Genomic DNA, 26861 nt, shown 5'->3' on the forward strand with positions numbered 1-26861 from the left:
GTGGAGGACACTATTGAAGTGTTCATGGATGATTTTTCAGTTGTAGGTGATTCTTTTGATCGTTGTCTAGATCATCTGGCCGAGGTGCTTAAAAGGTGTGAAGACTGCAACTTGGTGTTGAATTGGGAGAAGTGTCATTTCATGGTGAAAGAAAGTATAGTGTTGGGTCATCAAATTTCAGAGAAAGGTATTGAGGTTGATAGAGCTAAAGTTGAGGTAATAGAAAAGCTTCCACCACCCATTTCTGTAAAAGGTGTTAGAAGTTTTCTTGGGCATGCAGGTTTTTATAGGAGATTCATAAAAAATTTCTCAAAAATTGCACATCCGTTGTGCAAACTGCTCGAGAAGGAGTGTAAGTTCTATTTTGATGATGATTGTCTTAGAGCATTTGAAGAGTTGAAGAAGAAGTTGGTTACAGCACCAATCATTATTTCACCGGATTGGGGACAACCGTTTGAGGTAATGTGCGATGCGAGTGGATTGGCGCTTGGGGTAGTATTGGGACAAAGGCGAGAGAAAATTCTTCACCCTATTTACTATGCTAGCAAAGCTCTAAATGTGGCACAGAAGAACTATACTGTGACCGAACAAGAACTTCTTGCGGTGGTTTCGCATTCGAAAAATTTCGATTCTACTTGCTTGGTACTAAGGTCATAATGCATACTGACCATTCTGCATTGAGGTATTTGATGGCGAAAAAGGATGCAAAACCGAGATTGATTAGATGGGTATTGTTGCTGCAAGAGTTTGATTTTGTAGTAAAAGATAGAAAGAGGATCAAAAATCAAGTTGCCGATCACTTGTCCAGATTAGAGGAAGAGGTTATGCTAAAGCTTAGAGATAGGGCTGAAATTAATGATACTTTTCCAGATGAACAGGTATTGGCTGTTTCTCATGATTTGATTCATTGGTTCGCAGACTTTGCTAATTATTTGGCAAGCGATATTGTGCCCCCCGATTTGTCTTTTCACCAAAGGAAAAAGTTTATGCATGATGTGAAGAGATTTTTTTGGGATGAGCCTTACTTGTATCGTAGTTGTGCTGATGGGATTATTCGTCGATGTGTGCCCGAGTTTGAGATGTTGAGTGTACTTGAAGCATGTCATTCATCACCCGTCGGTGGGCATTATAGTGGTATTCGGACTGCACATAAAATTTTGCAATGTGGGTACTACTGGCCTACCATCCACCAAGATGCTCATGATTTCGCCAAGTCTTGTGATCGTTGCCAAAGAGAATGAGGGATTTCAAAGAGGCAAGAGCTCCTAATGAATCCTATATTAGTGATAGAGTTGTTTGATGTATGGGGCATTGATTTTATGGGACCATTTGTGAGTTCATATGGGATGAAGTATATTCTTGTTGCGGTTGATTATGTATCGAAGTGGGTGGAAGTAGTTGCGCTCTCCAACAATGAAGGTAAAAGTGTCACCGCATTCTTGAAAAAGAATATATTCTCCAGATTTGGTACACCGAGGGCTATTATTAGCGATGGAGGTTCTCACTTTTGTAATAAGTTGTTTACGGTACTACTTGAGAAATATGGTGTCCGTCACAATGTAGCCACTCATTACCATCCACAGACTAGCGGTATCCAACAGAGAAATCAAACAGATATTGTCAAAGACTGTGAATGCTAATAGAACGGATTGGTCAAGGAAGCTTGATGATGCTCTATGGGCATATCGCACTGCATATAAGACCCCCCATAGCTATGTCTCCTTACCAACTTGTATATGGGAAGTCTTGTCATTTACCAGTAGAACTAGAGCATAAGGCTATTAGGCAATGAAGAAGTTAAATTTGGATTGGGGCGCCACATCTAATCAAAGGATGAATGACTTGAATATGCTTGATGAGTTTTGCCTAAAAGCTTATGAAAGTTCAGCCTTGTACAAAGAGAAGATGAAGAAGTATCATGATCAAAGAATTGAAAAGCGAGAATTTGTGGTTGGTGATCTTGTGTTGCTATTCAACTCTAGGTTGCACCTGTTTCCAGGCAAACTCAAGTCCAAATGGACCGGGCCATTTTTGCTCACAAAAGTGCTCCCTCATGGAGCGGTTGAGCTTGAAAATAGGGATGGAACAAGGTTCGTGGTAAACGGGCAAAGGATCAAGGTCTATCTAGGCAATGTTGAAACTGTACAAGAAGTGATTGAGGCCTACAATCTTGATGAAGTATGAGTAATCAAGGCACTTGCGTCATGCCGCGTCGTTAAATCAAGCGCTGCTTGGGAGGCAACCCAAGATGTGCAATATAGCCAACGACAGGGTTCTGTTTTCCATTTAGTAGTTTAGCTTTCTCTGTTTAAATTGCGTCTTTTGTCTAAATCTAGGTAGGTGTTTTAGTGTTTTAGTTCTTAGTGTTGGCTAGAATTAGTATAGGGTCCATGTCTACAAAGTGTCCAGAAAATGTAAAAAAAATAGTAGCTTATTGGTTGCTACATATGCAGGTACACCACGAAATAAATCTGCAGAAAATGGTCTGGTGCAGATGTCTACGGACCCCATCGACGGTCCGTCGATTCATCAACGGACCGTAAATGGTGTCCGTAGATCCCAGGTAAGTCTCTAAATTTTTCTAAGTGTAATAGTGATCTACGGTCCTGATCTACGGACTGTAGATTGACTCACGGACCGTAGACGGGGTCTCGTGAGTCCAAACCCTAAGGCTGTCCGACCCGACCCGGACCCTCCATTTAAAAAACCCCCATTTTTTTAAAACCATTCCACTTCCCTCAATTACTCCCAAAACCGTTTCCCCCGTCCCATAAACTCCCTAAATCACTCCATCACTCCCCCATAATATCATCCCTTCCATAAATTCCCAAATCCCTTCCATTTCACTTAAAACCCATTCCAATTTCCACAAGAAGGGTCCGGTGTTTGGTTAGTAGCGAAGAGGTGATTCATTGGTATTGCAAAGCTTAGTGTCGTCACACAATCATCCCGCTCCTCGTTGCGTGTAAGGTAATAGACTTTCCCCTCACTTTGAATTTCGATTCATAGATTAAATATAGAAAGTCGGGAGTTGGGTCATGACCTTGGATAATTGTTATATGAAATTGCATGATAAACTTAGAAATTGCAATGCCCTTGGAACGATAGATAGTGATTGTGTAGCTTTATTATATGTGATTGTAAGTCTATATGTAAGTTTCGACTTAGGGTTCCAAAACTTGTCTAAATTGTTTGGTAAAATGATCAGTAGGAATCTTAAGAATGAAGAACTAGCATAATTGAATGTTGAAATGCATGATGACGCTTTGTTAATGTTGAAACATAAGGCCAAATATAATTGATCAGAAAAATATGGTTGAAATCTGGCACAGATGGCATCCACGATACCCCGTCTACGAAACGTAGATCCATCTACGAACCGTAGATGAGGTTTGTCACTGGATGCACACAAAAATATTACCAAGTGCGAAACAAAGGACGTGGACTACGGTCCGTAGCTTAATCCACAGACCGTTCTGCACATCCGTGGTTTTCATCTGCGACCTATATTGTTGGGTCCCTGATCCACGGACCGTAGATTAGTCTACGGACCGTAGGTACCCTCCGTGGATGACCACTGTAGCATCTGTCTGAAATTTTCCTGGGCTTTGTCCCTGTTAGGTTATAGTTCTAAAAGTTTTTATTGTTTATTTATGGTTAGTCTTGGGCACTAATCCCGCTTCTGCAGGTACGATGGCACCCAAAAAGCTGGTCACCTATTCAAAATGGGGAAAGTCAAAATCTGTTGCCCCTAGCTTCCGGTTAATCGATGAGGACACAGACACCGACACAGATCCAACATATGTTTCTCTCAACACTAGAACTTCTCGCACTGCACCTCGAGGCACCAGAGGCACCCCCGGAAGGTGCTTCCCGACGTAGTCACTGTCTCCCAGTCTGATGAGGAGCACACACTGATCGGGTCACCAATTGGGGCTGCTTCCTGTTCAGAGGAATCAATGTCCGAGTCCGAGTCTGCCCATGCTGCAGGATCCAATGCTAAATCAGCCACAGGGTTTGGTGAGAATGACCAAGCAGCCTCGTATGATGAGGCAACTAGCTCGGAGTTTATACCTGCACCACCGAATGATGACCCCACTCCTGTAGCCGGCGAGCTTAATAGGTGGTGTGTAGAAGGCCAATGACAAATTTATCGGGATGCCAAGATGGTAAACGATAAACAGAAGATGGCCCAACTGATTACAGAGGAGCGCAGAGTCCTCACGGGGAGCTTGCACACTGTTCCGGACATTTACCGGCTGTTCAACCTTCATAAGTGTGACTGGATGGCTCGAGACCCAGGGACATATAGCGAGGAGATTGTACGGGAATTCTACGCCTCATATGCTGTCACTCTCAGAGGTTCAATTTCCAAGCGGTCAAAGCCCCTAGCTCAAAATCCTATCACTTCCACTTTGGTTCGAGGTTGGTGGACATATCACCGGCCACAATCAGACGCTTTCTCTATGGTCCTACCACGGGTCACTCTTGGTCTCTCATTACAGCAGAGTTCGATTATAGATGAAACATCGTGCGGAGTGGCGCTTTCTAGAGGAACGCTGAGCAGCGAGAGGTTATTCTACTATGGTTGGCCAGGTACATTGCTGCAGATGGCGAGCGTGCAGAATGGGTCGCCGCTCCACGGTTGGGCATTCGGAAGGCCACATTAAATTTTGCGGCCAAGTTCTTCTGGCTGCTGGTGCGTAACAGAGTGTCGCCTACAAAAGCTGACAATCAAGTCACGTGGGACAGAGCAGTCATGATTGCGGCATTGGTTGCAAGAGTGAAAATTGACTTTGCCCGCATGCTGTTGGCTGAGATTCACGAGAGGGCATTCAGGACCTCCTCTACTTACCCATTCCCATGTCTAATTTTTCATTTGTGCAGGGACTCTGGAGTGCCGATCTGCATTGTGACAAGTTAGTCTACCCTACAGGGGTATTGGACATCGGCCTTATTCGAGATGAGGCAAATGTGGTAGCGCCTCGCAGAGAGCCTCATGTTGAGGTACCTCCATTAGGTACCGACCTTGCAGACACAGTAGGGCAGGCACAGGGCAGTGACCCCAGCATCCCAGATCACGCCGACCCTGTCCCGGGCTCCTCATCTCAAGCAGCTAGTATGGCTCCTAGTTCTTCCCGTTCCACACCACAGTTAGGAGTTATTGTTGTCCCATTGGCCAGAGTACAAAAGTTGGAGGCTCAGATGGCCACCGTGCTTCATCACATCCAGCCGTGGATGCAAAAGTCGATAGCCGAGTCTGAGGCTAGAATGGAGAGCAGGATGGAGAGGATGATGGACCGAAAGGTACAGGCCATTAATAAGTGCCTTGATGCCTTTGAACTGCGAGTCCTCGAGCGATCAGCCCCAGCCATAGATCTCTCTGCTTTGCAGGCTGACTTAGCCAGCCTCCGAACTGACGTTGATGTCATCCTTGTCGCACCTTCAGTTGAGCCTCAGATTGCACCTACTGCACTGGCTGATGATACAGTGCTAGATGCTCTATTCAGTGGGACCGCCGAGGAAGAGCTTGCCCCTACACATGCCAAAGGCAAGCGGCACCGGTCTCATCGCACTGAGGAGGAGAAAACTCTCAAGAGACAGCGTAGGCAGGAGAAAGAGGCAAGGATGGCCTCGATTGTAAACGAAGAGCTGCACCAGCAAAGAGTGTGTGATAGAGTTGCAGGGGCATCGAGCTCTACTCCAGTTGTAGCGGCCCAGCCTGTCTTGGGGGACGTTGTGAGCATCACTGATGGTGCAGAGAAATTGAGAGAGAGCACTACTGAGGGTGCTATGATTGCTGAGGTGGGCACTATTGAAGGTGCCCCCACTGTTGTTCCAGCTGGTTCCAGGAAACCGGACCCCCCTGCTTGTTGATGATTCGCCGGCGCTTTGCGCCACAGGTTTGCTTCACCCAATCCATTTTCTTTTAATGTTTTTGTATGAATTGGGGACAACTGCATCTATTTTTGTTGGGGGTGGGGTAAATGGATTGTGAGTGATAGTGTGAAATCTGAATAACCCAACTCATGAATCCTCTCTTAGGGTTTTCTTGCATGTGTTCTTTTTCCTCAATGGACTGTTTAATTTTTGTTGAACCGGCATGTCTTAGGATTGTATGTATAGAAGCATGATACAGAAAGAAGCATGATGGCTTATGAAAAATGATACCCGTCAAATTTTGGGATGTATGCTAGAAGTTGTAGGCTATGATTAGTTAAATGTGTTGGCTTTGAGTATGACATAATACCGAATCAACTCGATGGCATGACTTGAGCTGAAACTTGAACTGGGTAATCTGATAATGAAACTATGTGCCAAGAGTGGGTGAGAATCGTAGAGTGTTCAAATGGTTTTTGTGCAAAACTAGAATTTGCCCGGTTAGTCCTGCTAAGATAATTCAATCTAGAGGTTAGGAAGTGATCATAGGCCATTGTTCTGAAAAGTCAGCAAATTGCCTAAAAGAAGGATCCAACCAAATGAAATAAATGCTCCCTTTGATCCAACTTTGAGCCTAAAAGTAAACCATTTCTTTCTAAACCCCGAACTCACCTTCCCATAATCTACTATATTGGCCCCGGTCCCTTCTTGGACATGTGCACTTCGACTTAGGCCAAAAACCTAAGTTGAGGGTGGCTAATGTAAAAAGTAACCTCAATCTTGGCCCTGACCCGACATCGGGTATTGTGAACCTCAACTAACGGAAAATCCATAAGTTGAGGGTGGTTATGAAAGAGGAAACTGAAAGAAAAATGGGTATGAAAAGAGTGATGTGAAAAAAAAACGTGAGGAAAGGATGTGACTTGTTGAAAGCTAAAAGATAAATAAAATAAAAGTACAAAGATCTTCAAAGTCTAAAGTCACATCCGTGGTTGAAGAAAATTAAGGGAAAGAAGGTAAAGCGATAGTATGACAAAAATAGGGGAAAAGGAGGTTAAAAGCCTAGTATAATGTCAAGAAGGGCAGAAAGTCACTAAGCAATACCCAAATGTACCACACCTGACCCTGAAACTACGTTACAAGCCAAATAAGGGCAAGCTTATGGCATTAAGCACTAACTGTATTTGAAATTACTTATGAGCGTAAGTGTTGAATAAATCATTGTACTATGAATGACATTAATTTTTTGTGAAAAGGGGATTTCATTTGAAGTAAGGGCACTAGTTACATTGTCGGAAAGTTGGTACCTTGGTGACAATGGGAAGATGTTTGTTGTGTGTCAGTTGGTCGATCTGTGTCATGGTTTGATCTATATGGATTAGCTTGTCGAGTCTAAAAGAATGAATTTGCACCTGAAAAGTGAGGGGGGTAGAGAGCCATGTGATTGATTGAGCCTGAAATGCTTGCTTCTATACAAGTGTCGTTTAGAGTCGTAGTGCGTCGCTTGAGAACAAACAACGAATTTAAGTTGAGGGTGTTGATATACCGTGAGTTTACAGTATTTCTAATACATTTCACTTACAAGTTGTGTGTATCTAGGGCCTTTTTGTATTGGTTTTTATGTGTTTTTATTGTATTTTACAGGAAAGATGTTCAGGCGCAGAAGTATAGAGACAGCTGAAAGAAATGCAGAAAATGGGCATTCACGGAGGTGATCTACGGATCGTGGGTCCATTGACGGTCCGTAGGTGATGACCGTAGATCAGCAGGCAAGGTATGGATGACAAATCAGGGAAATATATCTGACCAAGTGTGGAACCACGGTGGCCATTGACGGTCCATATATCGATCTACGGACCGTACTGATCGATCCGTAGAATGAGACTGTGAGGGTTCCAGTACCTGATTTTTGAAGATTCTAAGTGTGGAGCTACGGAGGGGATTGACAGATCGTAGATCGATCTACGGTCCGTACTACAAGTCCGTCGTTTGCTTCAGAGAAGCTGATTTTTGGAAGCTGAAATATTTTCTAAGTCCTGGCTGACGGAAGGGACTTACGGACCGTTGATCCATCAACGCTCCGTAAGTCAGTCTCGTGGAATAAAGACGCGTGCCTAAACAAACTTTCCTTAATTTGCTTCCCTTTTAATTTAGGATTTGTTTTCTATAAATAGGGCATGTAAATCTCGTTTTTGGGGGTTAGACATTATTATTCTAGTTTTACTTTGTCGTTTTGGAGATTAATTTGCAACTCTAGCAATTATTGATTTCCTAAGCTCGTTTTGAAGATTTTGGCTTTGCAATTCAAGTTAAATTTCTGGGTTTATTATTCTCTTTACGTAAGTTCATAATTTCTTCATCCAAAACTATGAATTGTGTTCTTGCTAATATGGGTAACTAAATCCACAACTAGGGTTGGGGGAACCATGAGCGATTAACAAAGTATGAATAGTAAATAAGCAATTTTTGAATAGTGTTTTGCATGCATTGATAATTCTTTCGTTTAGAAGTCTTTTTAACGAGTGCACGCGTTAGAACTCGCCTTGTTGCTACTTGCCGGACCAAGGAGGTAATCAACAAGAAAAGAATTATCAACATAGATTTAGTGTGATACTATCTAATAGGCTAGTGTCGATTGGTGTGAAGTAATAACTAAGTCAAACATCGATTATGATGTCTAATATGAGGTAAAGGTAAGAGTTAGTAAATTATACACACGTAGCCGAACCAAGGTGCGGGGTGAAATTCTCTAAATGTCGGACCAAGGATTTAGAGATACCTAACTTATCACTTTGCATGTAATACACTAGGAAAGGATTGATGTTACTAGGATTACTACGTTATGAGTTTGTGGGGAACACGTATACTCTAGTTTTTTCTCTTATATTGTTGAAACAAATAGTAAGAATTTGATAAGTAATCAGTAATCAAAACTCAACTTTGGTTGTTATCAGGGCTTTGTAAATGTGAACTGTTAGGTTGGGCTGGTTTTATGCAGGTTGTAGTTGAGGAGGTTCGGTTGGTGTGTAAAGGAGTATCTGCATTCCATTTCCTTAGCTTGTGTTTAGAGGTTTACTTGCTGAGTACCGTGTGATTTGGTACTCACCCCTTGCTTTACAATTTTTGTAGGTTACGAGCCTGGATTTTGTGATACTTTCCATTCTCTTATTTTCCGACGCCTCTTGGAGATTCGTGAGGTAACTGTTTGTCATCTCAGCAGACCTCCTTACTCCTATTTATGATCTTGTTCAATTATAGAGAGAAGGTCATTTGAGACTTGTATATTTTTTTTGAATCAATTGTAATACGTTAGAGGCTTATACACGTGACAACCAGGTTTTGGGGATATATTTAAGTTGATTATGAATTTCCGCATTAATATAAAGTATGAGACTCGTATTTATGGTTTATTTCCGCATTTTATCGTGATGGTTGAGTTTTAGGCTGACTTGTCTTGGTGGGAAAAACGAGTGCTATCACGTCCATTTTTGGGTCGTGACAAGTAGGGGTAAAACCGTAATTCAAATTTTAACTTTATTTGTTCCCACTTATAGTAATACTAGTTTCTAGATACGTGTGTTACACGTGTGTTCCAAGAGAATTTTCATAGATTTGTTGGAATAATTAAAATTTTATGAAAACATGTAGTGAGTAATAAAATGCAATTTTAATTACTAATATATCTTTAAAATATGGCAAAATAAGGAGCGTATTTGAATGTTTAAAATCAAGTTCTTTTAAGCAACCAACTGTAAGTTTAGAATTTTGGGTAGTAGTTAGAAAACTTTCAATAAAGCCAAAAATGATTAATCAATCAGAAATTCATAGAAAATTAAATTTAAAAGTCTAATAAATAGAAAACACAAAAAAATACAATGTACTCATCTTTGTTAAGACTTTAATCATACAATATAGATGTAAACAGAAATACAGAAATAGTACATAATTTTCCGAGTTCTTGTTGACTCTTTCTATCATAGTCAATCAAAATTCAAAATCCTTCTTTGTTGAGTCAAACTAAAGAATGAAGCAATAGAACAAAAATGATATAAATGTTTCACTATTTTAACTATAGAATGAAAAGGATACCTAAGGATCTCATGAAACAAAGAAGATGATTTATATAAATAAAAATGGAGAAACACCAAAAGTTATCTTAAAAATATGAAAAGTATGAGAGTTATAGATATAGATATATATTAATAGTAGCAATTGAATAGGTAGTTAGATATGAGATATAAATGTGAATATTTAAAGCAAATAAAAAAGTCAAATAATAAATAAATGAAAGGGTATAAGTTCCATAAAATCAAACTAAAAAAACAAAAAATATATAATATAAGACGTAAAAAAAATTGAAAAAATATTCAAATATGTTAATTAAGCTTAAGAAACATTTCAGGAAAAAAAAATATGTGTGCAATAACCATCATAAATGTATATATAACTATCATTGGGTATGCAATAATTGAGAAATATGAAGCCAAGAAATGTGGGTTTGGTTATTAAAATTTAATAGGTTGTAGTTATAAGAAAATGTTCTATTAGTGAAGCAAATAAATTAGGGGGTTTAGGTTATTAGAATCTGGAGGGTTGTAGTTATTTGACTTATTTCTAAGTATTAATGCAACCAAGAAATGAGGGGTTTTGGTCAGAGGTGTACATGGTCGGGTTGGTTCGAATTTTTCAAATATCAAACCAAACCATTTGTGTCGGATTTTTGAATTTATAAACCAAACCAATAAAACTCGGGTTTTTCAACCTCGAATTTTTTTGGATATTTTTGAGTTTTTCGAATTTTTCCGGTAAAGTATTAATATAAACATATAATTTACTTGTACATCAAATATTTCTTTAGTCCTACCAAAATACAACTATCTAAGGTGTTTCTTAAGAAAATAACGCAAAATATGATATGATTAATGACACTATAATATCTAACAAAAAAATAATAATGAAATCGCATAAAATACATATTGCAAATTAATAAGTCATAATGAAAATGATCATAATTTAAAAGTACTAAATCATGCTAAGATAAGTTTAATAAGTATTAGTTACATGAGTAAATATTAAAGGAAATTAAAATTAGATTATGTATATTAGTTGTCTAAACCTATGTAAAACTAAAGAACACATATTCAATATTTTTGTCATTCTTAGTGTTGAATTGATTTTCTTTTTACATTAGTATATTAATTAGATTTTGATTTAACCTTTATTATAATTACCAACATCTATGGACTATAATCTTTATTGGACCATTAAGAATTTTAACTTTCAAACATGAAATAATATATTAAAAGATTAAAATTATGAAAAAGTATAAGAAATATTTAAAAATTATATCAAAGTAAGTATTGTTACGTATAAAATAAAATTTTAAAATTATATATATAATGTCGGGTTGGTTTGGTCTCGAGTTGGTTTTTTTTAGTTGAAACCAAACCAACCCAAATATAGTCGAGTTTTTTTTTCTAATACCAAACCAAGTCAAACCAAATCACTATTCAGGGTTTTTTTCTATTTGACTCGATTTGCGATTTGGTTCGATTTTCGATTCAGTTTTGTACACTCCTAGTTTTGGTTATTGAAATTTAGGGCTTGCGTATATAAGGTAATCAAAATTTGTAATTCATTTGATGCATTAAGATGAATGTATGTTACTTCATGAAACATTAATGTATTTCTAATTCACCATCCTTTACTATGATGTGGAAGTTATGAAAATGAAAAGGTATCAATTATGGAGTTAATCTTTTAAATCAAGTAATTAGAAATAAGAAATACTTTAAAGTAGATTATTAAAATGCCTACTTTATATATATATATATATATATCTTTGTGTATGTTCAATTGACTTGTCCTTTTTTCATAAAACTACAGTTACATGTAATTGATAATATGATAACGAAACACGAAATAATAACATAAAGGCATAACATAACTAGTGCTTTCTTGATCATCAAACACAAACATCATAGTATTTCATTGTTTCAACCAACAACCACAATAACTTAAGTTAACCACCAAAATAAAAAACAGTCACTACTTTAAGTTTGGTTGAACAACCACACAAGGACCAAAACACAAAACAGACACTACTTTGGTTGAACAACCACACAAGCACAAAATACAACCACACAACTAAGAAGTTTTCTTTGAGGGTGATTTTTCCTTGGCTTGTGCCCTTGTTTGAATTTCAGCAGCTTTTGATTTGGTTTGAATATGACGCATAACACTTTGGACTTAAAGTTCTCTTTGAGTCATGGTCTTTTTGCCTTTTCACTTCAATCCCTTGGTAGGTTTAAAACCAATATCACTTGTCACATGCGCAGAACTCACCACACTAGTATTAGCCCTCCTACTGCTAGACAATCCTTGCTGCAATATTAACAACATAGTTACTTTGGGTCTCACATTTAAAAATAAAATTTTGACAGTTTTATAAGACACTTACATTAATACATGTATATCCAATATCAGCAACAAATACACCTTGTCCAACCACTTTAGGCCTCTTCTTGTAACCACTTCCTGCACCTCTTTTTGTACCAGTCTTGTTGTTGCTTGCTTTTTCAGATTGACCTCTACCCCTCTTTTTTCCAGTGATGGACTAATGTGAGTAGAAAAAGAATACAATAAGAGACTAAATTAATAAGTAATCTAATCTAATTTATAAAAGAAAATTAATGTGAATGTACCTCTTGAGTGGGTGGTGGTGTAGACTTAGGTTTAGGATTTTTTGGACAATTTCTCTTGTTATGATTTGCTTTTTTGCAAATTGAACATGTCGTTACTGTCCCCATTCTTGGCAACTTCCCAGCTTTTCTCTTCACTAATTTCTCTTCTTCTGTTCTTTGGTGGCCTACCAAGCATTTGCCTTGCCTCAGGTGGTTCAACCATTGGGTTTCTGCTTTCAGACCACATTTCCATGTTTGGGACTGGTTGAATGAAATGAGAATATGTCTTCAAATATGTCTCTTTTCTATACCAGCTTGAAATTGCTTGTGATACATCCATGTTCAAGTGGTTCATTGCTGCTATACCATGTGCATATGGGATACCTTTTAATTCCCAAGATCTGCAACTACATTTCTGTTGACCCAAGTTCACAGTATGCTTGTATACCCCTTCTAACACTTCAAATCCATCATCACCATTCCATTTAATGTTGCACTACATTGATCTTGTTACATTGGTATTGAATACCATCATTGCCATTGGAGATATTCCATCTGTCCATGTTTCAGCAAATGATCTTGACTTACTCACCCTACTCATCACCTTAACTCTAATTTCTTCCAACATAGTTATAATAGTCTTGTTCCTAGGTCCCAAGGTCCAAGCATTGAAACTCTCTGCCATGTTGTTATCTATACTATCACATTTTGAAAATGTTTGGAAAAAAGCTTTGCACCATTTCTCCTTATTGTATTTGATTAGGGCTTCAACTATACTTTTTTCCAACTTGGATAGGGCATTTATATTGTACTTAAATTGTGCCTCAAATGTTGATCTAGCACAAGCCCCAAATTTCTTCCTTTTCTCTATGCCTCTGAAGTTTTGTGACCAATTTGCTAATATGTGTCTAGCACACATTCTGTGCTCACATTCTAGAAATAGTTCATCTACAGCAGCTATTAGTCCCTGTAGTTGCAAAGCAAAATAATAAAGATAGTTAAATTTTGATCAAATTAAATTAAAGATAAACAAAAAAAAAAAGAAATTCAGTTACCTTTTGCATACCACTAATGATAATGAGCTGGGAACCATCTCCTAGATTAAGATCATTTTGCAGAATAGTCATGAACCATTTCCATGTCAACTTGCTTTCAGTACCAATTACTGCCCATGCTATTGGATACATTTGGTTGTTTGCATCCTTAGCAACAGCTACCAAAAGTTGACACTTACAAATTCCTTTTAGAAAACACCCATCCAGCCCTATACATCTTTTGCATCCTTGTTAGAAATCCTTTTTCATAGCATCAAAACATATATAAAATGAGTGAAATTGTTTTATCCCATTTTCTGATTCTAAATCTTTAAGCTTCACAACACAAGTGCTACTAGGATTTTTTTGGAGTAACACATCCTTGTAGTCTAGGATTCTGTTAAATTCTGCCACATGATCCCCCATAATTTCCTTTAAAATATTTTTTCTTGTTTTTAAACAAACTATCTTGCCTACATGAACATTCAACTCTTTTCTCACCAAAGCTTGTATTTCCCACCCTTTTATACTAGGTTGAGAAATAATCTTATCTTTCAAATACTTGCATAAATTTTTTGAATTACACCAAAATATTATTGGTGGTCCTGGTATATATGTGCCTTGGGTTGTATGTCTTGATAGTGAAGTTCTCACTCCTCCCTTCCTTGCTTGCATACAACAGCCATGGACAACCACTTTTACACTTGACTCTTACTCTAGTACTCTCATTCACGTACTTGTCTAACTCAACTCTTTTTTTATAGCATATTTTGTAATTGCCTCTCTAAATTTCTTTACACTTTCAAATACCAAACCACACTGCCATATTACAACATCACAAGTAGAATCATATATCACTTTATTACTCTTCTTTCTTCCTTCTCACATCTCTATGACTCTTTGTTCTCATGACCTCAAAATGATTGACTACATTCAATATAAAGGAGAAAAAAGGATTTATCCCCCTATTCAACTACCCATCCAAGAGCATTTGGCTTCAGAATACTTTCTTCTTTTTCTTTTTCTATGGGCTGCATAAATCTTATCTTCCAGCCCAAAGGAGGATAATCTCTTTTGGCAGCTCAATCCTCACGGTAATAATTATGCCAATTCTGCCTAAAAATCTCTTCAGGTGATCAAGGGGGCTCCCTTTTTCAGTAGATGAGATTAGGATTAAAGGTATTATCTCAACGCCTCTTTTCTCTGGCTTGCTCTTTCAAATCCAATTTTGGCCTGCAGTAATGTAATTGGGATTTCATCTCCTAAATTCTTTTTTCTATGAAAGCAAGAGGTGGAAAGTTTTGTTAGAAATTCTGCCCCTTAAACTCTCTCCTTCAAGTTCATCATCAGAAACAGGTTCTTCTTCATCACTTTGAAAACTATCACAATCAGAACTGTCATAGTATGGCTCATCCTCTGTTAGCTTACCCTTGAAGTTTTGTTTGCCTTTTTCAATATCCTCATACCCTTCATCAAGTCCAACTTCACCTAAAAACCCTTTTGTTTTTTCCTTCTTCTTTCTCCTCCTACTTTCTTTAAACTTTCTCACATCTTCCTTAACAATCCTCAACTCCTCATGCACATCACTTCCATAGTCAATAGACTGGTCAGAACAAATAGAATCACTGTCTATGTCTTTCTTTGCATTTTCTTGGGCACTTGGTTCAACTTCTTCTTGAATAAAAGGTTTAGTTCCTTGTTGGACAGTAGGTTCACCTTCTTCTTCAGTATCAGTCCAATCTATTGAAGAATAATCATCATCAGTTTCTTGTTGGACCCTTGCAAGCCCATCATTCTCAACTCTTTCACTAGATGGAAAGGAAGAAAAAAAACCTAACCCTAGATCTTGTTTTTTTGGCTATGCAGTTAAAGAACCATCAGATTCCCATGTGCATTAAAAGACTCAACCACTTGACTTAAAGATTGACTAATTTGACCTTCACTGGGACCCACATCCTCCAAAATAGTGTCATCACACACATAAATATCTACTGTGTCCCCATCATGCATAAATAATGCAATGTTACAAATGTCCATGTCATTTTTTAATTCCACCAGATCACCCCCTAGAGACTTAGCATAAGTTTTTCCTAACTTACTAATCCCAAAAGACTTAGCATAATCTGCAAGTTCAGGAATTGACAAATGATCTTCATCCACATTCTCTACATATTCAGTCCTACCCCCAACATATATTGGACCTACCTCACTCACCAAGATACCCCCAAATTTGAACCCTAAATTGAGGTACTTAGTAGCCATAGTGTCAACCTATAACCACCAATAACAATCAATATATTGTACAAGGGAACAACAACAAAACAGAGGCAACAACACCAAAATAGAAGCAACACCACCAAAAAATATACAATAACACCAAAACAGAGGCAACAACACCAAAACAGAAGCAACAAAACCAAATTTAACTCATAAGCAACAATTATACAAGGAAATTATAATAAACAATACAAAAACATAATTGGTACTTAGTAGCCACATTACTCAACACCATACAAATATACATAAGGAAATTACAAAATACCCCACCATTTAACAATACCAAAATAGAATATTGAAATAAAAACCCTAGAATCTTAATTTTACTAAAAAGCCCTAATTTTTTGAACTAATTACCAGAAACCCTAATACTCATGCATGCAGAAGCTGAACGACTTCATAATAATACATTCATTAAGTGAAAATTCTAGTTGAAAACCATAAAACCCCTAATCGAAAACTATGGCGAAACCCTAGTCAAATTACGGCGAAACCTTAAACGAAAAATAGGGAAAAATATAAATGAAAAAATAAAGGAAACAAACAATAACACATCATAAGAGTGGATAATCACTTACTTGGTAACAATTTCAGACAAGATCCAAAGAAAATCGATCAATTGACCAAATGCTTCACGAAATCGAGCAAGCCTTCACGTCTAAGAACTGTAACTGACCCAAATCCAGAAAGATCGAGTTTCGTGAAATCTACCCTTTACTCCATCGATTACACTTCTTAGCCAAAAGTTTTGAAATTTGTCGTCATCCGTCGATTACACTTCTTACCAAAAGTTAGAGCTTAGTGAGAGGTTTAGAGATTAGTCCGGAAGTTTTAATCTAGGTGACAAACCTAACATTTAATTATCTAGGTGGCTAAAATTTATCCAGGTGGCTAATATTTATCTAGGTGTCATGCTCGTGTAGACACGATTGGAGTGATCAGACAATAAAGGTGTACTCAACGGAGGAATAAACAAGTTCGGGGGGACAATTAAAATGGAATTTAGTTTAGGTGTACACCGTATAAAAAGCTTCAAACACGGAAGATATATTTAAATCTTTTCTTATTCATAAACTATTTTTTCAGCAAATAATAATGTAAAAATAATGAAAACTGAGTCATAATTCAAAGTACAAAAATTTAAATAACTTATGCTTAAGTTAGAGGTTGGTGTGCATTGTCGGTTCAGTTCAGTTTTATGTATTATTGATTCGATTTATCAATTTTTAATTTTTAAATACGCTAAATCAATAATCAAACAATAAGATATTTCTTATCAGTTTATCAATTTTGATCCCTAGCAGATCGATTTTCAGTTTAACTACTTATAGAACAACAATTTGACGCCACATGACAATAATGCAATTTTACGAATGCTCATAAAATAGAAACAATAATAACTAGGAAAAATTACCAAACTAGACATACATCACTACCATACTAACCTTACTTCTACTTTCAAACAATAACATATATTGCCACTTTTAATATTGTTTACCATATATTTTAAAAGAAACAATCAAATACATACGTCCCTTAAAATTAGGATTGATTAATTATTTGTACATTTAAACACAACAATTAGTGATCCAATAACAATCAGTATTATTCTCTCTGATCAACCTTAATGTCCTCCATTCACCTCCATCATATTCGCTCTTCCTACATCCTCAATCTCCTATCCCACGTTCATTTTACACTCTCTCTCTCTCTCACTCACTCATTGATCTTCTTCACTAAATCATCAAAAACTGAATAAAAATGGAGCAATACAATCTTTCTTGGATTTTATTCGTACAAATTTTGATTTTCTTTTACTTTGTTTGAGAAGATGGGAATAGAAGTTTTGCGGCCACAAAATTATTTGATTGACAGATTCAAGGAACCTCAGCCAGCGGCGATGTTTCATCATCAATGAAAATGAGAAAGGGTATTAGAATAACTACGGTGACCAGAAACAAGTTGTTTAAACGTCAAAAAAAAAAGTTGAATAACAAGATCCAAAACCAATTTGAGTTGTCAATTTTGAGGAGATCTAAAGAATCGAAACGATTCAAATGCCTGAGAAAGTTATACTGGCACCATCCATTGCATATGAAACTATTCCATGTATCTGATTTATTTATTAAATGTATATGTATTTTCTATTAAATATATATGAGTTGTTTAATGTCATGTATCTGAAGATGTTATTTCATGTATTTGAGATTTTCTGTCATGATCTAGTATGTTTTCTTAGTGTATTTGGGACACATTTGTCATGTATCTGGTCATACTTCAACGAGATCATTGTAAATCATACTTTTATGGAATTACGACAATCACAAATTCATTGTTAGCGCAATTAGTGATAATGAAGACCCACCAAAGTCAAAACGCACATTTATCGATTCAAATAATTAAATAAACACTTCATATACATAACAAGTTTCAACTACATGTATATGTTATATGCTACATGTAACTGGTACATAGTTAATCCATCTTACTCACAAAGTATTTATCAAATATACATATGTGGAAAATATTTGACTGTTCATAATTTAAAAACACAAGAGATACATCTAATGAAATTAAGTGCATGAATCAGATACATACTTCAAGTACATTAGTAAAAGGCATGTATCCAGATCCAGATAATTAATAATTTTTATTTATGTAAGATTTTTAAATGAAGGTTTGTATCTAGTTCAAAAACCACAATATACTTTGTCATCAAAATATTCAACAAAGTAACAACCTCACACATTGTTCTCTAAATATGAAATATTGAAAAAAGAAAATCTCGAAATTCAAAGAAACAAATTCAAATTTCTGAAAAGAAAAGTTGCTCATTTTGTTGTTGCTCGAAAATAAATGGAAGAAATTAGAATTTTTATAAAAGTTGTCAGACTAAATATACTCAAAAGTTGTTTAATGAATGATTTCCTCCTCAAATTAAGCATTTTAGTTACAGTCCTTAATTGAACATGTATCCATTCTTCGGATTCATGTATCTTAACTAGACAGATACATGTATTCAACCAATGAAATCTAGTACAAGAAGTATATTCGCAACTACCATGAATACTAGTAATAAGAACCTTATAAACTAGTGGGATTTATGTTGTTTGCTCTAATAACTAACATGAAAAGAATTATACAAGTGTAACACAAAAAGAAATTAAGAGGAACAATGTTCTTACTTTAGGTTTTGACATTTTGTATAATGTGAAGTTGTGAACTCAAAGTCACTATGAAGTGTTAATTGAAGGCTAAAAGGCAAAGACAGTAACTAAAAGGCAAAAATGTTCATTACCCCCTGAACTTGAAACTTTTTATTCAGTGTACACCAAAACTATATTCCGTTTTAATTACCCCCCTGAACTTGTCTATTCCTCCATCACGTACACCTTTATTGTCCACCTGGTGTAGAAATTGAAAACAAACTCTACTAGGCGCGTAAGAAGTAATTTTTTGCCACATCATAAAGCTACAATGGTAAAAAAAAACCTAAAATCTCCATCTTTCTTTAATATTTGACATATTTTCAGAATTTTCTCTCTCTATTCTCTAACTATTTATTCTCCCTAATCCCTTCTCCCTTTTCAAATTTCAGTATTTTTCTCTTTTTTTCATTTTAATTGCATTTGTTAAATTCATGAATTATAATAGGAGACTTGTTTATTTATGTGGGACTCCTCCAATTCTGAATTATAATACACCCAAAAAAAATGACGATTGAGTAAATTAAACTTTAACACAAATTAGAGTATGATATTACACACATTATATAGGAATCTAATTAATACAAAATTTGAAACAACATCAGTTCATGAAAAATAGGCTGTTAATTAAGATTCTTTTTTTAAATCAAAAAATTGAATAATTATAATTGTTTGTTTTCTCAGCATTTAAATATCAAAAAATTGGTGAAAAGCTCACATTTTTGTAAATGCAAAAGAATTCTAATGTTTTAGAAGACAAATTATTTTAAACAATTTTTGGTAGATATTGAAAGAGGTGGGTGGTGGTTGAAGAGAATCAAGGTCAGTTTCTAGATTATTAATTAAGAAAATATATATACACAAAACAAATTTAAGAAGACTAAGAGACGTTGGTTGAGTCATGAGTGTTCTTCAAAAAGTGGGGAAATGGACCCGTTTAAGTTGGCATTTACTGCCATTAATATTTCTGATTAAATTCAAAGCAATTGTGGCTAGGTGGGACTATTATTTATCCAGCTGAAAATCCACATCACCACTTTTGTCAACCTGTCACGCGCGTGTAGTCACGATTGGAGTAGGTGGACAATAAAGGTGTACGCGATGGAGGAATAAACAAGTTCGAGGGGGTAATTAAAACGAAATATAATTTAGGTGTACACTGAATAAAAAGCTTCAAGTTCAGGGGGGTAATGAACACTTTTGCCTAACTAAAAAGGTATTGAGATTAATATTTACTTATGTACGGGTAAAGTAGTAAATTATTATTATCTTAATGGGTAATCATTTTACCGAATAACCCAATATTAAAGAATCAAAACTAAACCGATAACCCAATAATTTATTTTTTATAAAACCATTAAAAATTGTTAACCCACTAATAATAAACTAATAACACTTTATTTATTCGATTTATAGGTCGATTCGATTTTTTCACACAACCTTGTATTGAACCTTAGCTTGTTATTTAAATAGTAAAAGGTAAAAAAATAAAATTAATAAGACATGATGCCGAAGAATCCAATTGGTCCTATAAGCTGACCCCAAACAATAATGTAAGGATTATTATATATGTGTTGGGATTGCTTGCTTTAATGGATTATTTTTTTAATCTTTAGTTTTTGTAACTTATGTATTACTAAATACTAATATATACACAATGTATCTCAGCGTCAAATAATAGTATCTAAATTTCAATGTGTAACATAGATTTTCTCCGATTTATATTATATGTCCACTTCTTCTTTTTTTTTTGGATATGTCTATTAAAAGATTATAAATTAAACAAAAATTTTACTAATTCAATCTTTTAACTGTTTTCATACTCTCAATTTATGGACCTTATCCAGACAATTAATGCATTCTTTTAACTTAATATGTATATGAAAAAGATCAATAGTTAAAGAATTTTTTTAAACATTACGGTATGTACACTTTCAAAAATAATTAATCTTAAGGAAATAACGGGAAAAAAATTAATTAATTTTATAAATTTACAAATAATTCGAGATAAATATTTTTAATATGAACAAATAATATGAGATGGAAGAACATAAATATTAGTAATACGAAGTTTAATGACACAAGCTAATTAAGCATTAAGGGTAGGAAAAAGGAATTACAAAATTAAATCAAACTCTCACCAACAAGATGAAAATTTAAATAGTCAGTCAACTGAACTATGAAGATTATTTTAATCATTGTGTTAAGATATGCTGTGATTTTTTTCCTGTTAAACAAACCAAACAAAATTTTATGCTTGACTTTTTTGGGGGGAGAAAGATACCATATTACTACTACTTGATTTCCTTTACTTTTTGCTTTATTAAACATCATCATAATAATATATGGGAGTTCTTTTTCTTTATATATTTATTTTAGTTCACAAGGGAAGATGGATGTCAACATCTAGAATTGAAGTATGACGGAGCGTGAAAGGTGGTTTAATGCACACCCCTCGTCGAAATATTATATGATATACATAAAATAAATATTAGCAACTATAAGTATATATTTAATTTTACACGTAACTCAATTGAGAAAAAAAAACCACACTTTAAGCCAATTTTTTTACTTTGCCACTGCATTTAATTAATTTATTCTAAAAGATACCTCTCTATATATACATGCGGCTTCTATTGATCGCCTCTCATCTTATTCTTATCTAAAGATTTTCTTTGTCAGCTCAAGTTTTAAACTAAGGTAATTACTTTAATGAACTCTTCTTCTTCATATGATTTGTATATATTTCTTATGATGTAACAAATAAAGCTTTGGCTCCTCTATGACAAAGGCGGACTAAAGATTTTTAGTTTATGAATTTTGAATTTCCGTCTTAATATGATATGTTGTTTGGTTGACATTTGCTAGTGAATTGTGGATTGAAGGGAAGGAAGATGGCACAAATTTTGCTACATGGTACACTTCATGCTACTATATTTGAAGTTGATAAGCTTCGTACTAATTTTGGAAGAGACATTTTCAATAAGGTGAAAATTTTAATCTTAATCCTTTCTTTCCACACTTCAATTTAGTATCCATATGAAAACATGTATAGTACTTTATTTTGTGAGTTAGTAATTTCTTGCCAGATAATTAGTTCCATCAAATCAATTGAAAGTATATTTGTGTAGATAGAACACAAATATAGGAATGCAACCTTATTAATTTCTTGTTAATTGGTTTGATTTAAATGAATTATGCGTTGAGTTCTTCTTAGGAATTTGGGAGATGGATCGGAATTGGTAAAGAAATAAATTTTGGATCTGACTCAACCTTCAAAACGTGCTAACTCATTGGGGAAAAATTATCCAAATTTATATACAAAGACCATCCATCTCATGATTTTTTATTAACCACCCGATGTGAAACTTTTTTCCTTGTTCAAAGTATTTACAATTGAAGAGAGCTACTCCTCCCTTAACCAGATGTTTTGAATTTGAACCCTGAATATCGAAAAATTCTTGGTAGGAAACATGATTTTCCTATGTAGCAGGAATTCAAATTAATTAAATTTTAATGCGAATATCAAACCCGATAAAAAAAAAACTGAAGAGAAAGAAGGGAAGTGTGTGTATCTGCACTAGAGTGATTTATTTGTGGACGGCAAGTAGGTGAGTTAGCGATGGGGAATTTGTGGATAGCATGAATTTAATTATTGCAAATTTTTGGGTGGTGGAGTTGTTGAAACTTTAGAATGTACAATATTTTTATTTTGTTATATTTTTAACATTAACTATTAATTTCATAAATTATTTTTTATGATTTTTTTAAATACTAATAATTATGAATATTATAGTAAAATATTTATTTCATTTATCATTTTAAAAAAAAGAAAGTACATAGTTTATTATGGACAAATAAAAAAGAGCAAAGAACGTAAGATATTGGCCTTATCATTTTGCTCCACAATTAATTTATACTGAGAAATTATAGTAGTATTAATTCTTTCTTAAAAAATATAAATTTTTTTCTCTGAAATGATCCGTATAACTTCTTCATTTATCATATTGTTCTGTTTTGTACAGTCTATTACACTTTTTCTTAATCTTTGTATCTTTTTTAAATTGTAGTGTCGTGTGTTGTTTGAGTCGATTGAGGGTCGCAAAAAAAATTTCGATTTCCACAAATTAATAATAAGATTTATATATATTTTATCATTTTCAAATTCCACTTATAAAAATATATTGAATATGTTATTTGTTGTTGTTTTGTTTTAAATTTTTTAAAAACACTTAAAAAAATCGGAGATAGTTTGACAATATTGACCACAATATATAAAAGAAAGATAATTTTGAACCTTGTGATTTAACTTTAAACATGTCATGATGCAGTATAAGCATACCATTGAAGTGAAGGAAATATTTTATTTTCCAAATTGTTTATTCGAATTTACACTATAACTGACATTAGTTAATTGTCACTAAATTCAATTCAATATTGCTATAGACTTTAAGGACATTTACAAATTATTTTTGATTTAGTGTTACGGTTATATGATATTTTTGTATGTTGCTATTCTTTAATCTTAAAAGCTAGTAGAAGTTCTTTAGCAAACAACTACAATTATAGAGTTTGACATGTTACAAGACAGTAACAACATTGTTTTCCATTTTGTTGTAGGTTGTTCAAGGCATTGAAGGAGCTATTGGCTTCAACAAGACAGCATCAACACTGTATGCAACCATTGATCTTGGAAAAGCCAGAGTTGGCAGAACCAGATTGCTCGATGAACACAAAAATCCACGGTGGTACGAGTCATTCCACATTTACTGTGCTCATATGGCTTCCGATGTCATATTCACTGTCAAAGCTGATAATCCAATTGGAGCAGAACTCATAGGAAGAGCTTACTTACCAGTTGAACGATTGATAGATGGAGAAGTTGTTGATGAATGGCTTGAAATCCTCAATACAGAACGAAAACCCGTGCAAGGACACTCTAAAATTCATGTGAAGTTGCAGTATTTTGATGTCACAAGGGAGTATAATTGGAATAGAGGGATAAGAGTTACAAGATTTCCTGGAGTTCCTTACACATTCTTTAGTCAAAGACAAGGATGTAAGGTCACCCTTTACCAAGATTCTCATGTTCCTGATAACTTTGTCCCGAAAATTCCTCTGGCTGGTGGCAAGTTTTATGAGCCACAAAGATGTTGGGAAGACATTTTCGATGCCATCACTAATGCAAAGCATTTGATTTACATAACTGGATGGTCTGTTTATACGGAGATTACTTTGATAAGGGATACGAGGAGGCCTAAGCCTGGTGGAGACATAACGCTCGGGGAGTTGCTTAAGAAGAAAGCTAATGAAGGTGTGAGAGTTCTAATGCTGGTCTGGGATGACAGAACATCGGTTCCTGTGTTGAAACAAGATGGGCTAATGGCTACTCATGATCAAGAAACTGCTACTTATTTTGAAGACTCTGAAGTACATTGTGTGTTGTGTCCTCGAAATCCTGATGATGGACGGAGCATTATTCAAAATATAGAGATTGGGACAATGTTTACTCATCATCAAAAGATTGTAGTTGTTGATGGAGAATTGCCTAATGGAGACACAGAGAGACGGAGAATTGTGAGTTATATTGGTGGGATTGACCTTTGTGATGGTAGATATGATACACAATTTCACCCCCTTTTCAGGACTTTGGACACAGCACATCATGATGATTTTCACCAACCAAATTTCACTGGTGCTACGATTCAGAAAGGGGGGCCAAGAGAGCCTTGGCACGATATCCATTGCCGAATAGAAGGGCCAGCAGCTTGGGATGTGCTCTTCAATTTTGAACAGAGGTGGAGGAAGCAAGGTGGAAAGGACTTGCTTATGAACCTAAGGGATATCGAGAATATAATCATACCACCTTCACCTGCTATGTATCCTGATGATCATGACACGTGGAATGTTCAAGTTTTTCGATCAATTGATGGGGGAGCAGCTTTTGGCTTCCCCGATGCTCCTGAGGAGGCAGCCAAGTCTGGTCTTATAAGTGGAAAGGACAACATCATTGATCGAAGCATACAAGATGGATATATTAATGCCATTCGTCGAGCAAATCATTTTATTTACATCGAAAACCAGTACTTCTTAGGAAGCTCCTTTTCATGGAACTCCGATGATATCAAGGATGAAGACGTTAATGCTCTACATTTGATCCCAAAGGAGTTGTCTTTGAAGATAGTTAGCAAGATTGAAGCAGGGGAAAGGTTTACGGCCTATGTTGTGGTTCCAATGTGGCCAGAAGGTCTTCCTGAGAGTGCATCTGTACAAGCAATACTGGATTGGCAAAGGAGAACCATGAAAATGATGTACACCGACATAATTCAAGCTCTTAAAGCCAAAGGAATTGTAGCAAATCCTAAGGACTACTTGAGTTTCTTTTGCCTTGGCAATAGGGAAACAAAGAAGACAGGAGAATATGAGCCTTCTGAATCACCAGAACCCGATTCAGACTATCAAAAAGCTCAAGAAGCCAGACGTTTCATGATTTACGTTCATGCCAAAATGATGATAGGCAAGTTCAGTGAGCTAGAAATCATTGCATATGTGATTATATATTTTCAAGGTTAACTACTTCTCAATAGTATTATTTTTGTGTGTATGTTTTGCAGTGGATGATGAATACATTATCATTGGATCAGCTAACATCAATCAAAGGTCAATGGATGGTGCCAGAGATTCAGAAATAGCAATGGGAGCCTACCAACCATTTCATCTCTGTGTGAAGGAGCCAGCTAGGGGCCAGGTTCACGGGTTCCGTATGGCGTTGTGGTACGAGCACTTAGGCATGTTAGACAACAGTTTCCTTCAGCCAGAGAGCGTAGAATGCATCCGAAAGGTGAACAAAATTGGTGACAAATATTGGGATATGTATTCAAGTGAGAGCCTCATTCATGATTTGCCTGGACATCTTCTTACTTACCCTATTGGTATTACTGAAAATGGAGAGGTCACTGGAATACCAGGAGTAGAATGCTTTCCTGACACCAAAGCACCTGTTCTTGGTACCAAATCCAATTTTCTTCCTCCCATTCTCACAACCTAAGCCTCCAACTTTTAATTTGTTCATTCCTTCTCTAGACATATGTTATGATTGTGGAGTTTATGTTAATAAGGTTTCTTATTTAAGGAAAGAAAAGTTTACTATCACCGCAGGACGCGGTGGAATGGTTAAGGTTTCTCTATCCTTAAGCAGAGGTTTCAGGTTCGATATTTGGGAATGGAACCTCTATCCCTTGGTACGAAACCCCAGAGTGGCGGGCTTTCTTCAAGTCGGTGACTTTGAGCACCAGAAGATTGTACAAAAAAAAAACAGCAGGCTACTACTATATTTACCATATATAGTAGTTTGTGTAGTTATGTTACTGTTTGCCAATTACTTTCCACTACTTCTTGAGCTTTCTAAAATGATGTTTCTGTCAAACAAATTGAATTGTTAGCTTATTGAGAATGATTTCAGTATCCTAAGGTTTTTCAAGAATTGCATTTCATTCAAGTAAAGCTTGGAGATCTCAATTTTCATTTCAGTATTTCCAAGTTCCTTATAAGCTGGTAATAAGTTAGTAGGCCAAGCAGCTTCATCGAGCTTGAATGGCATCGTGTTAAGAAGGTTTACATCGTCCTCAAGGTGACATAATTGTCTAAATAGATCTAGCAAAGCAAGTGAGCGAATAACTTAAAATGGTCATCTAACAATAGCAAATATTCTACCAACGTCACTCAGGTTAAGAGTAGTTTATCGAAAAAGTTACTGCCTTTGCATGTTTGAGGGGATATTA

General features: G+C 35.6%; 2 protein-coding genes across 4 annotated transcripts in view; one reads left to right on the plus strand and one right to left on the minus strand.

Annotated features, from left to right (window-relative positions):
* The window catches only part of LOC125838676 (phospholipase D alpha 1-like), a 43219-nt gene extending 16656 nt beyond the window's left edge, over positions 1-26563 (plus strand). Inside the window, exons 1-4 of one of the 3 annotated variants that reach the window (XM_049517714.1) lie at positions 21620-21780; positions 21949-22067; positions 23701-25597; positions 25695-26563. In XM_049517714.1, coding sequence (XP_049373671.1) covers positions 21975-22067; positions 23701-25597; positions 25695-26128 — 2424 coding nt within the window. In that variant the 5' untranslated portion in view covers positions 21620-21780; positions 21949-21974 and the 3' untranslated portion in view covers positions 26129-26563. Of the gene's footprint in view, positions 1-21619; positions 21781-21948; positions 22068-23700; positions 25598-25694 lie in introns of those variants that run through there. The other 2 variants (XM_049517716.1, XM_049517715.1) reach the window with 2 other exon arrangements.
* Positions 1-26861, minus strand: part of LOC125838691 (casein kinase 1-like protein 3) — a 509325-nt gene that overhangs the window by 355168 nt on the left and 127296 nt on the right. The gene's annotated exons all lie outside the window — the stretch shown is intronic.

This window comes from Solanum verrucosum, unplaced genomic scaffold (genome assembly GCF_900185275.1).
Source record: "Solanum verrucosum unplaced genomic scaffold, falcon-dt-bn FXZP01000182.1, whole genome shotgun sequence".
Classification (NCBI taxonomy): Eukaryota; Viridiplantae; Streptophyta; class Magnoliopsida; order Solanales; family Solanaceae; genus Solanum; species Solanum verrucosum.